The following is a 14,103-nucleotide window of genomic DNA, read 5'->3' as shown; positions in this document are numbered from 1 at the left end:
GCAAAAGACCCCACAGATATAAAAAGGATTGTAAATAAATACTATGGACAACTCTACTCCAACAAACTGATCAACCCTGAAGAAATGGACATATTCCTAGAAAAATACAATCTTCCTAAACTCAGTTAGGAAGAATAAAACATAGGACCACGCCAATAACTACTCAGGAAATTCAAGCAGTCACAAAAATAACTTGCAGCAAACAAAAGCCTGGGCGAGACAGCTTCACAGGGACTTTTACCAAGTGTTCAAAGAAAAACTAAAACCTTCTTCCTCAGACTATTCCATAAAATTCAAAGGAAGTGCCATTTCCCAACACTTCCTATGAAGCCAGCATTACTCTAATCCCAAAGCCAGATAGAGAAAACACAAAGAAAGAAAAATGCAGGCCAATATATCTCTGATGACCATAGATGTTACAATCCTCAACAGAACTCTAACAAATGCGATGCAACATTACATTGAAATGAGCATACACCATGCCAAAGCGGATATATTCTGGGGAAGTAGGATGAGTCAACATCCAGAAATCAATAAGTGTGATGCATCACATAAACAAATTGAGAGAGATTCATATCCATTGGTGCAGGAAAAGCATTTGACAAAATCCAACACCCAATTTTGATAAAAACTCTAAGCAAACTGGGCATAGAGGGATCATACCTCAACATTAAAAAAGCCTTATGTGACAAAACTACAGACAACATCATACTCAATGGGCAAAAACAATTACTCTAAGAAGAGGAACAAGACAGGGATGCCCACTCTCACCACTTCTGTTCGACAGAGTACTGGTAGTGCTAGGCAATGCAGTCAGACAAGAAGAAGTCAAAAAAGGCATGCTAAGTGGAAAAGAGGAAGTAAAACTGTCATAATTCTCACAGATGGCATGGTATTGTCCATAGAAATACCTAAAGACTCCACCAAAAAAACTAGGAGATTTAATAAATGAATTTGGCAATGTAGCAGGGTACAAAATTAACACCCAGAATTCTATGGCTTTTTGATACACGGATAATGAACTCAGAAATAGAAACAAACAAACAAAAATGCCATTTAGCAGTGCAACAAAAATTTAAGAAACCTAGGAATAAACTTAACTAAGGAGGTAAAAACCTGTTCTTGGAAAACTACAGGAAATTGAAAAAAAGTGATAGAGGAAGACTAAAGCAAATAGAAGAACATACCATATTCATGGTTTGGTACAATCAACATCATTAAAATGTTCATAGTACCCAAAGCAATGTACAGTTTTAATGTATTAACCATTAAAATGTCAATGGCGTATCTCACAGACCTAGAAGAAAGTTTCCAAAAATTCCTATGAATTTAAGAAAAGACCCCAAATAGTTACAGCAATCTGGACAAAGAAGAACAAATTTGGAGGGATCACAATACCAGATATCAAGCTATACTACAAGCCACCATTCTCAGAACTGCCTCTTACTGGAACTAAAACAGACATAAAGACCAATGGGACAGAACAGAGAACATAGAAGTCGACCCGAACCATTATGCTCAATTAATATTTGACAAAGGGAGGCAAAAGCATAGAATGGAGTCATACAGTCTCTTCAATAATTGGTGGTGGAACCTGGATGGCAGTCAGGCCTAGGCAGGGCTGGGTAGGTGGGGCGGCGCGGGGCGGGGCAGGGCGCGGTGGGGCGGGGCGCGTCAGGGCGGCTGTGCACTGGGCTAGGACTCTGCACTGGAGACTCTTGCCCTTCCCGCGGGGTCTGGGGCCTCCCAGCAGGGCCCCATGGAGGACCTTAGCCTGGACAGCTGCAGAGAGGAGGACGCGGCGCCAGGCGCCAAGGGGTGGCCCGAACCCCAGGCGAGGGTGCACTTCCGCGTGACAAGGTTCATCATGGAGGCAGGTGTCAAGCTAGGGATGCAGTCCATTCCCCTCGCCACCGCCTGTGCCATTTACCATAAGTTCTTCTGTGAGATCAACCTGGACGCCTATGACCCCTACTTGGTCGCCATGTCTGCCCTTTACTTGGCTGGCAAAGTGGAAGAACAGCCCCTGCGAACCCGTGACATCATCAACGTGTCCAACAGGTACTTCCACCCAGGCAGCGAGCCCTTGGAGATGGACTCCCTAGTCTGGGTGATCCACGACAGCATTGTGCAGTGCGAGCTCCTTGTGCTACGGGTACTGCGATTCCAAGTCTCCTTTCAGCACCCACACAGGTACCTGCTCCACTACCTGATTTCTCTCAAGAACTGGCTGAATCCTTACAGCTGGCAACGGACCCCCATCTCCGTCACTGCCTGGGCCCTGCTGCGGGACAGCTACCGCGGGGGGCTGTGCTTCCGGTTCCAGGCTCAGCACATAGCGGTGGCGGTGCTCCACCTGGCCCTGCAGGTCTATGGGGTCCAGGTGCCCGCTGAGGCCATGGCCGAGAAGCCATGGTGGCAGGTGTTTAGTGGAGACCTTACCAAGCCAATCATTGATAACATTGTGTCTGATCTCACTCGCATTTATACCATGGACACAGAGATCCCCAAAGACAAGCCTGGGACACTCGGCTGCCGGGGGACAGCGCCACCACATCGCCCTGAGGGCCGGACCCCAGAGCACTGGCAGGGGGGACTGGTTTTGTGCTGCTGGAGACAGGCCGGTGAAGGCGATGACATGCTACCACTTTGATTCTCAGGCTTTGACTCTCCCTGGCAGCCAAGGTCCAGATGGGGATGGGCGCTGCACCTCCCGCGGGCAGGAGGGTGCCGCGGGCAGGAGGGTGCTGCGGGCAGCTCTGAGGCCTCCGGGTCTGCTTTTATCCTTTGAAAGGACGCAGACTACAGCTGAGGTTTGCGATCAGTGGAAGGAAAATCAAAGAACGGATGGGACTGTGCCCCAGGGGATTTTTTTAAAGGCCAGATTTAGAGAAAGTATGACTCAATTATCATAGAGGAAATTTTATTTTGTTTCATTGAAGATATTACAAAGCCAAAATAAAAACATAATAATAATTGGTGTTGGACTTATAGCACAGATACATGCAAAAAAAATTAGTCTAGACCACCAACTTACACCATACACAAGTATAAATTGGGAATGAATAAAGGACTTAAAAGTAAGTGGGTAACCATGAAAATCTTAGAAGAAGCAAAATATCAGGCATCTGTCTCAGCAATACCTTTACTGATACAGCTCCTAGGGCAATGGAAACTGAGGAGAAAAGAAACAAATGGGACGACGTCAAATTAAAACACTTCTGCAGAGAAGAAGCGGCCAACAAATACAACAACAACAACAAAACAAGGAAGTCCACTGCCTGGGAGAAGATATTTGCCAATGTTATATCAGATAAGGACCTATTCTCCAAAATTCATACTGAACTCATCCACTAAACAAAAGGAAGATCAACATTCCAATAAAAAACTGGGCACCACCACCACGAAGGCCCCTTCTGACTTATGGTGGCCCAGTTCCTGTGATGATTATTACAGCCACACAGGAGATGGGTATGATGGGGGCACGGCAATTACTGCAACAGCCGATGGGACACCCCTGTAAGAGGTCCTGAGTGTGGTGCTGGCGGCGATCACAGGATACACCATGTATGCAAGAGAGAGTGAATCATGCAGTACAGTAGCTCACCTGATTGGGCACTCGGGGAGTCAGAGGGGAAGCCCCTGTGACAGAAGAATTAGACACTGAAAATAAAAATGATAAGGTACAGACAATATTTTATTGTATGCAATTTGGCTTCTGTTATTTAAGAATGACAAAAAGCAAATGGTAGGTTTGGGGGAAGCATCAAGAATTGTAGGTACCATTATGAAGTTTCAGGATTGGAGGCAAGGTTTGAATTGTACAAGGTTGCTTCCTAAGTGCTGATTTAAATTACAATATACTTAAATGTTTAAATTTTACATATTGTATTGTTAACATATTCAGAATATAAGCACAACCAACAGACCAACAGAGGCAAGACACTGGGAGTGGGTGACAAGAACAAGAGACAAGAGATAGAGGAAGCCGGAGGGAAGGTCAGTAGAAAAAAAGAAAGAGACATATATATTACTTTTGGTAAAACCTTAAACACTAACATTACAAAAAATTTTCAGAAGAACGTGTTCTCCAACATGGGATTTCTTGTCTGATTTTACTACAAACACAGAAAAGCAGTCTGTTTGGATGGTGAGTTATATTCATGGCCCTAAATTTCCCAGGGTGTCTATGACCATATGTGCATGAAGTCTTTGAAGTGAACTGCATACAAAATGAAGCAGTGTGTTATTTCGTCATGGCATGCGGCCCTTTTTTCCAGGTAGGAAGGGTAAACAAATGAGGTATTCTCCTTGGAAAACCTAAATGGATAAAAGGATTGAAGAACCTCTGACAAAGCTGCAAAACAAGGATTCCTCCAGCTCTGTGGCCCACACTTTGCCCCCTAAGATACTGATAATGAGCAGGCCGATCCCACTGGCCCCAGGAGGAAGAGGAGACCTTGGGGAAATGGGAGATGGTGGTGAGCAGCAACAGGGCAATGTGGCGTGGCAGCACAGCAGCCTAGGCCTCGGCATGAGGAAGATCCGCAGACACCTGTGGAAAGGAGTATAGGAAGAACATGTCATGCCAGCCCCTGTTGAGGGGCAGGTGGAAAGGCCTGAGGGTGCAGTGGGTGGCCTAGAGGGAGAGTTCAGAGGAGGGGCTGAGGTAATCTGCTTTGACTCTGAGTGACAGTGGACATGCACACTCCCTCCTCCTGCCTAAGCCCCCCTGCCTGAGCTGAAATTGCACTGCCCTTGTTGTACTGGTAGTTCCTGTCTCAGGCACACACCCTGCGGCCCTGGTGTTACAGGCTGTTTCCCTCCCAGCATCCAGGTGTCCCTGTGAGAGAAAAATAATGGCCCAGGAACCTGGCAGCACACCAGGGGAGAGCCCAGGCATCCCCTCCTCACCCGTCCTGTCCGCTCACTCTGGGCCATCGTCCTCTCATAGTACTTCAGGGGATTGAGCCACAGGTCCTTGGTGATGATCTGGTAGGGCAAACAGAGCTTGGTCAGGAGAACACAGGGACCCAAATAGAAACCCAAGCAGCAGGCGGACACAGGAAGCTGCATGCTGGCATGGCCAGTGACATCCCACCTCAGCAATCCTGCCAGATGCTGTCACACTATGGTCAGAGAACCAGTAGAAGAAGCTGGCGCTGCTGTCCTGGAGCCTGTGGCTGTAGACTTCTCGTTCACAATGCTGGTACCACTGAATGGGAGTGGCACGGGACAACCTGTATCCTGCAGGAGAGGGGTATGTGAAGCTGGGTACATCACCTTCCATCCCTGCCCACCAACAGCTGCAGCCCATGCAGGGAGCCTCCTCTTACCTGTGAGGGTGATGAGATACTCCTTCACAATCACATGGTTGCAGAAGTAGGGGTTGCTGCGGAAGTACAGGCTAATGGTGCAGCAACCCCAGGGATGCCTGACTTCCCTCACCTGCAGAAGGAAAGTGGATCCAGGGAGTGAAATCGCAGCGCTGTGCTCCCGCATGTAGCTGTTTTCAGGGACAGGCTATTTCCCCACCTGCTCTCCACCATTCCGTGGAGCCGGTGTACTTACCTTCAAATCGATCATATGGCCGAGCATATTTTCATCTTGGACGCTGATCATGGCCAACAACTCTGGGTGGTTGACAAACTGCTTTGGGTCAAGGAGCCTGCAACCTGGGAGCTGGGAATGGACCAGCTAGAAAGAGCAGCCTGGCCTGGCCTCTCCTTCCCTTAAGGCCACTCTTTCCACATAAACGGCAGAAAGGGGCACAGCACCACTCTGTTTCCTGACAGACCCTGATGCCCACCGGACTGCTTTGTGCTGAGGGCTTGACAGGTTACACATCACACATTCTTGCTTCTGACTGAGGAACTGGACATAGAGACGGCCTGTAAGGCAGCATTAGTTAGTCCCAGAAGAGCCCGTGCAACACAGCCCTGTCTGTGGGCATCAGCCCCTGGTGTATGCGTGCCTCTGCCTTGGAGCTCTGCCCCTGGACCCCCTGGTAATGCTTCTATGGTGCCTGTACAAGACAGAGGGTGTCTCCAGGATCCTGGGCCAGACCGGGGCGCACTGCCCCTAGCTTGTCCTCAATGTTCTTTTCTATGGGAACCATCCCCGCTTACACGGTTCTCCTGCACTGTCCCATGCTCCTTGTGATCCTGCTCCTCTACCCTCAAGGATACAGCTGTGAGCCAGAACCCAGGGATGCGCCGGATATTGAGGCTTCTCGGTTTGAAATAGGGCTTGAGCCTCTGCGGAGTCCTGCACCTGAGCCGAGAGAAGGCCCTGCTGGCTTGCTCGTTCATGGGCTCCATCTCCAATTGAAGGGCCTGGAGCACCTCCAGAGGGGACCAGGTTAACTTGGCCCCGGGCCCTGACTGGGCCTGCTCCTGCTGCACTGGCTCCTCTTCTTCTGGCTTTGCTTTGGCCTTGGACTGAGGCTCCACCTCTCCCACCTGTTCCACTGCCTCCATGGTGCACTTCCCCTCCCCCTGCAGGACAAACTGCTCCCCTGCAATTAATTGCTCCTCCATCCACCCCTCCTCCTGGTGGTCACTCCCTTGCGGGTCACCTGGATCCTGTGCCTCCAGCCTCAGCTCTTCACTCACCACCTCCTCCTGCCTCCCCACCTGCAGATCTGGGAAAACCTCCTCACCTGCCCACTTGGCCTGCCATGGCACCACCTGCAGAAGGCCCTCTGTCCACAGGATAAACTGAGCCTGTGCCTGGAACACCTCCCCCAGGCCCTCCTTGTCTTCCCCTTGCTCCTCACTCTGGGTTCCCTGCTGCACCTCACTCTCCTCTCCCTGCACACACTGCTCTGCAGCCACCCAGTCCTCCCCTCTCCTGCACTCAAGATCAATCCCAACATCCTGGCCTGTGTCCAACCTCAGCTCCAGGGTCTCAGCCTCCCCCACCTGCATGAAGTCCTCCCACTCCAGCCCCAAAGCTGCCCTCTGAACCTCCTGTGCCCTTGTGTCCTGGGTATCACCACTTTCCTGCACCGAGGTGAAGCTGAAAGCCTCCTGGATGATCCTGCTTGCCCTGTCCTTCCTAGTGCAATGGCCCTGGGGAGCCCTGTGAATCCTCAGGCGCCCTGCAGCTGAAGGCCCCCTAGTGGAACTGAGAGGAAGCGCGCTGCCCCCAGGAGCCCCTCAGTCTCCCAACACAGCCTGACTCTGGATGCCCCCTGGCTCTGAGACTGGTGCTGTGAAGGAGCAGGTGGTGCAGAGCCTGCTGAGTCCAGGCAAGGTGCTTGCTCACTGGTGCATGCAACCAGGCCCTAGTGTGCTGACTGGGTGCACACTGGGCTCATGCACAGGCGCTGGCCATGTGAACATGTGGTACAGAAGGCACCTATCCAGGCCCAGCCTGCTGTTTCTGGTTGGGCTCCTCAAAAGCCTCCTCCAATCATGGATGGGGCAGTGGGTGTCACCCTGCGCAACCCCGCCCCTCACTCAAAGCTCTGGTGTAGGTACATGGTAACTCGGAGGTATCCTCTTATCTCTTCATTAGCCAGAAAACGGAGATTTTGAAAGCTTAGAATCTTGACCTGACTGAAAAGAAGGAAGAAATGGTGGAACTTGAAAATGACTTCAGGTTTTCTCACTGTGCTGAATGAAGTCAAAAACTGCTGCAGTGAAATATTTTACCCGTTGTTCTCCCCGCATGAACTACAATAATAATGTGCTTTGTGTTGACATTTACTGCTGTGTTGCTGACAATTACCTGGAAGAGAAGTTAAGGGGATTCAATGGGTTGGAAAAAGTTGAGCTAAATCAGAAAGCAGGTCTAATTAAGGAAGTTTATTCTCTATCTATCTAAAGACACACACACACACACACACACACACACACACACACACTTATATTGCTAAGGTGACTCGTGCATGTGCCATACGTTTGAAGCTCTTGCTGGCGCCAATTGCATGCATGTGTTTCAAATCTTCATTGTCAATCAGAATTTGGTTGACACTGCTATTATAGAGAAAGGGCAAATAGCAGTACTAAAATATTTCTTCTAATTAATCTCCTTTCAATGGGCACAAATCCATGCACCTGGCCACTGGTATTCTAATAGTGGCAAGATATCATCCGTGACTACTAATATTCTATTGGGCCAGGACATGCCAAATTGGTCACACATATCTATATATATAAAATCGTAAGCGACATTGAGTGGTTGGTACTATGCACACCGACCACCTGGATGCAGACGCTCAACACAGGAGCTTCCCCCAGGTGGTCAAGGCTCTCCCACAGCGAGAGCATCACTCAGCCAGAAGGCGGGCTAATGGCTGGAAAGTGCAGCTGTGACAGCAAGAGCCTCTGCTGCCTATGTGCCTATGTGACAAGGCTAAGAAGCAGTGGTGGCAGGTGGAGTGGGGCTTGGATGAGCGGGAACAGAGCACCTGGCTCCAGCTTGGGCTCCTGCCCGGCTGTCTGCCGTTTCGTGCACTGCTACATCCCTCAGGAGGTGTCAGACCTAACCTGGCAGTCCCACATCTCCCAAGGGGTCCCAGATTGGGTGAGGGTGCAGACCAGGCTGTGGGACGCCACCGGTGCTTGAATTTCGTTCACTGGGCTTCTAGTCATTTTATTATTTATCACCAATTTAGCATGGTTCTCTTCTAATGCTGAATAATTTAAAGGTATAACCTGAATTTTGGTAATGATGGCCATTGAGATTTTACTGCTCTTTAGCGGTATTATTTAATGGCTTATATGAAGGGCACTAATCTCCCTCAAAATATGAGAAATATTACATGTCCCACAAACAGTACTATGTTTCAGTGCTAATTCTTTCCACTAATGCCCCCAAGGGAGCCTTTCACTAATTTTCTTTGCTCACTAGCTCATCCAAAATTGAAATGGGAAGGCTGCTTGTCTATATTCAAGTGCAGAGGCATATTCTTCTTAACTACACTGATGCTATCAATACTTTCAATTTTCCAACATAATTTATAGTGAGGGTCTCTATGTTAGACTTTAAAACATCTCTTTACTAATATGAATAAGTCACTTTTAACTTATTTCTTCACAACTATGTGCACGCTCTGATTTAGCAACTTTCGATGCCTGACTCTTTCAAGTGTCCCTTTACACCCTACTTTTCATTAAAAACAGGCCATCTGAAACCACACTGATCACTTTTCAGCCTGTTGTGATAATTCAGACATTCCTTGGGTTACGTTGGTCTCGAAGTACATAAGTTTTGTGGTTACGTTGCCATTCCCCATTTATTTATTAAAAAAAAAAGTTTGATATTTCTACTTATGTACATATGTGCTTTATATTTTCTTATTATTCATTTACCACAAGAAAGGTCAGCAATTGTTATCTTTCTTCTAATTTTTTTTTTACTGTTGCACACAATTACTGCTGTGTATGTGTGCTCCATGTGAGTGACATATGTGCTTATGTAGGTGGGTTCTGACTTCCGCGAATATTGCATTACATCCCACTGCAGGAACGCGTCAACAATGTAACGCGAGGAACTACTTTACTTGTATCCTATTGATTAAGATGTAGTTATTTGGTCTCCATATTTCTTCAATACGTATATGATTGTTGGAAGTACAAATTATATCTTTATATATTAATGTGTTAATTAGAATTTTCACTCAATAAAAATAAATGCCTTGTCCTTACAAAAAGATCTGGCCTTATAATTGAATGGCCTAATACATATTAGAGTAGGGCATGACTACCAAAGTTTCTCAGAAGAACATGGGTTGAAATGAAGAGTATATCCTGCCTACCCCTACTTGAAACAAGAGCCTTAGTTGAGCTCCATCATGATCCAAACAGAAACAGAAACAGTAAGATACATGGCAGGTTTCTGTTACTATATGCCTACTGAGCATGCCTCAGTGCACATTTCCTGACGGTGCTATTGATCAGAATGTGCACTCACAGGACATTAGGGCCTTCATGCACAACTCCATCCTGAAACCACATGAAAAGGAGCGTATTGGACAAGAATGTTAGCAGGGACTTTACAATGCAGAGGGATTCTGAAGAAGATTGAAAAAGGTGGCAGAACCCTAGCCAGTTTGGAACAGTGGACAGATCACCGACCTTCATACTGAAGGGCCCCAGTTTCGATTCAGGTCAAGGGCACTTGCCTGAGTGTGGGCTCAATCTCCAGTCTGGGGCTTGCAGGAGGGAGCTGCTCAATGAATCGCTCTCATGACTGATGTTTCTAACTCTCACTTGCTCTCTGTTTCTCTCTGAGATAAATAAAAATATATTTAAAAGAATGGTGGCAGAATAAGTGGATGCTACAGGGACATGCTCCCAGGAACAAACTGATATTCCAACTAAAATACAGAACAACTTCCTGAATAATCAATGGAAAACTCACAGGAGAGAACCCTGACACCCAGGACCGAAGGTGGAGGCCACTTAGACAATGGTAGGAGGAGAGGAGGCTTGAAGGGGCGGGCCTGACACCCACAGACAGCAACTGAAGTCTCGGAGAGATATCTCAGCTGTGGAGGACTGCCACTGAGAACTCTGGGTCTAATCCCCAAGCTGGGCCTCCTAGCAGAGAGCACCAGAACTGAGGAGGGTACCCATATAACCTGTGGATGTGAATAGCAGCAGGGCACTGTCTGCCAGGGAGAGACAGCTAGAAATTCAGGTATCCTCTTAAAGAGCCAGCGCACAAATTTCCCTGTGGAGCCACTAGCTTGTGCCCTGGCAAAGGGAGGGTGAAGTGGACTGGAGCTGTGAAGGAAAAAGCCAGAACTGGGGAGTCAAGGGTTCCAGCACAGAAGACAGACACTTCAAGTTTCCTGGGAGGAGTCATTTCCTCATGCAGCAGAGAAAATCTTTCCCATGCAGACATTTGCCTTTCCTGGAAAAGAGGCAATTAACACACACTACTGGGAAACACCTTGCCCTGAGGACACTTAAGAGATTATAAATAACAATAAACCTACACACAGAGGCAACTGCCCCACCCTGTTGAAACAAACACTTGCTATAACCTGAGGACCATTGCCTTGGAGGCAAGTTAAGTTGGAATCCTATCAGTCTATAGACAGAGGAGGTCTCTGGAGGCTTTGAGTCTTTGCCTGACCTACTTAGTCAGAAACATCCTTTAAAAATATTCTGCACTAGAGACTGATAGGCAGACAGGTCTACCTAACTTGTCACCACAAACCCACACAGAAAGCCAGAAAGAGGAAATAAATAAACAATCCTCAAATGAGAGAACTGGAGAATTCTCCAGATATTGAGAGAGATGAAGCACAGAGAAGACATTTATCTGAATCTGACTTCAGAGTTATGAAGGTAAAAGAGCTCAACAGCATATAAAAAGATATAGTGACTACGAAAGAAGATATAAAATGACATAATACAAATAAAGAACACATTAGAAGGAATAGGCAGATATTAGGGAACGCTGAGGATCCAATCACTGATTTAGAGCAGAGTTAAAAATATCACCCAATAAAAAAAAGACAGAAAAATTAAAATTTAAAACAAACAAACAAACAAACAGGAGGGCCACTTACATAACAGTATTAGAATAGCCAGTGTGCCAAAAGAGGCAGGAGGGGAGAAAGGCATAGAGAAGGTCTTTGAAGAAACAATGGCAGAACACTTACCTAACCTGGTAAAGGAAAATCCCACACAAGATCAAGAGCCAAAGAGAACCCCAAAGAAGAAGTACCCTAACAAACCCGTGATCAGACACATCATAATTAAAATGCCAAAAATTAAAGAGAAAGAGAGAATCTTCAAGGCAGTAAGATAAAAGAAAACTGTTAGCTATGAAGGAGTTCCCATTAGGCTGACTCCTGATCTCTCATCAGAAACTCTACAGGCCAGAAGAAGATGGCATGAAGTACTCAAGTTAATGGAAAGCAAGGATCTGAGACCAAGATTACTATATCTGGCAATTCTTTCATTCAAAATAGACGGTCAAATACAGAGCTTCCTAGACAGAAAAAGGCTGAAGGAGTACATCATCTCCAAGCCAGCTTTACAAGAAATGCTACAGAGATTGCTGTAATGAGAAGGAGAAACAGAGACAGAAACTTAGCCACACAGAAACGAAATGGAAAGAAATAAATAAATACCTATGAATAATAACCCTAAATGTAAATAGGTCAATGCTCCAATCTAAAGGTGTAGTGGAGCCAAATGGATACAGAAACATGATGCAAGTATATGCTGTCTACAGGAGCACCATCTCAAAACAAAAGACACACACAGGATGAGAGTGAAGGAATGGGAAAAATTTCCATGCAAATGGAAAAGAAAAAAAAGGCCGAAGTAACAATACGCATAACAGAAAAAATAGACTTTAAAATAAAGGCCATCACAAGAAACATAAAGGTCACTACCTGATACTAAAGGGACCAACCAACAAGACGATATAACCCTAGTAATCATATATTCAGCCAACATAGGAGCACCTCAATATATATATCTCAAACAAACAAATAAACAAAAAATCAAAACAAACAAAAATTCTAAAAGACTTTAACAGAGAGTGTGACAAAAGGATAGTCACAGTAAGGGACTTTTATCACCCCTCTGACATCACTGGATAGATCTTCCATATGAAAAAATAACTAGGATGCAGAGCCTCTAAAGGACACACTGGATCCATTAGATTTAATTGACATTTTAGAATAGCGGTTCTCAACCTGTGGGTTGCGACCCCTTTGTGGGTCAAATGGCCCTTTCACCGGAGTCGCCTAAGTAAAGGGTGTCCCACAATTCACGCAAGAAGTAATTTTGATAGAAAACAAGGTTTATAATTAAAAACTGTACATTTTTATTGATTCATAAAGAAAGTAAAAGAACTGCAATTGGAAAACTACAGGACATTGAAATGGAGATAAAGATATCAACCAATGGATTCATATACCATGTTGATGGGTTGGTAGCCTTAACTTCATTAACATGTCCATACTACCCAAAGCAATCTATAGATTTATTGTAATCTCCATTAATATACCAACAGAATATTTCACAGACACAAAAAAATCCTCGAAAAAATTCAAATGGAGTAAAAATAGTCTGAGCAATCCTGAGGAAGAAGAAAAAAGTTGGCGGGCTCACAATACCAGATATTAAGCTATATTATAAAGCCACCATTCTCAAAACTGCCTGCTACTGGCACTAGAAAAGACATATACTCCACTGAAACAGAACAGAGAACCCAGAAGTGGACCCAAGTCATTAGGCTCTATTATTAATTTACAAAGGAGGCAAGAGCATACAATGGAGTCAAGACAGTCCCTTCAATAAATGTTAGGAAAATTAGAAAGATACATGCAAAATAATGAAACTAGACCTCCAACTTACACCATTCACAAAAATACACTCAGAATGGATCTACTTAAACATCAGATGAGAATCTATAAAAAAAAAACTTATAAGATTGCCTATGTAGCAATATATCAGATATGTCTTCGCAGTATCTTTATTGATACAGCTCCAAAGGCAATGCACACAGAGGGGAAAATAAACAAGTGGACTACGTCAAAATAAAAACCTGCACAGCAAACAAAATCCTGAAGAAAACAACCAGAAAGCCCAATGCATAGGGAGAACATATTTGCCAATGGTATCTCGGATAAGTGTTGAATCTCCAAAGTTTTCAGGGAACTCAAAAAATTAACAATAGGAAGATAAACAATCCAATCAAAACATGGGCAAAGGACCTAAATTAACACTTTTTAAAAGGAGACCTATAAAAGGCCAAGAGACATACGAAAAATGCTCAAAGGCACGAACAGTCGAAGAGATGCAAATCAAAATGTCAATGAGGTACCATCCACACCTGTCAGAATAGCTGTCAGAAAAAAATCAACAAACCACAAGTGCTGGTGAGGATGCAGAGAAAAAGCAACCCTTGTGCACTGCTGGTGGAAATGCAGACTGCTGCAACCACTGTGGAAAACCATATAGAGATTTCTTAAAAAATTAAAAATGGAGCTCCCCTTTGACCCAGTGTTCTCTCTTCTAGGTATATATCCCAAGAAATGAGAAAGGCCAATCAGGAAAGATATATGCCACTGTATGTTCATACCAGCCCAATTTACAATAGCTAAGAATTGGAAACAGTCTAAAT

General features: G+C 45.5%; 1 protein-coding gene across 1 annotated transcript in view; it reads left to right on the top strand.

The window, feature by feature from the left end:
- Positions 1–1,759: 1,759 nt before the first annotated feature.
- The window catches only part of LOC308512380 (cyclin-Q-like), a gene marked incomplete at both ends in the record, with an annotated part of 123,070 nt that continues 110,726 nt past the window's right edge, over positions 1,760–14,103 (top strand). The window contains one exon of the mRNA XM_081082148.1: positions 1,760–2,517. Within this exon, the coding sequence (XP_080938274.1) occupies positions 1,760–2,517 (758 nt within the window). The remainder of the gene's footprint in view (positions 2,518–14,103) is intronic.

This window comes from Myotis nattereri (assembly GCF_964212035.1).
Source record: "Myotis nattereri genome assembly, chromosome: Y".
NCBI classification, from domain to species: domain Eukaryota; kingdom Metazoa; phylum Chordata; class Mammalia; order Chiroptera; family Vespertilionidae; genus Myotis; species Myotis nattereri.
The sequence above is the reverse complement of the archived record's forward strand: the minus strand, read 5'-3'. Positions and strand labels throughout refer to the sequence as shown.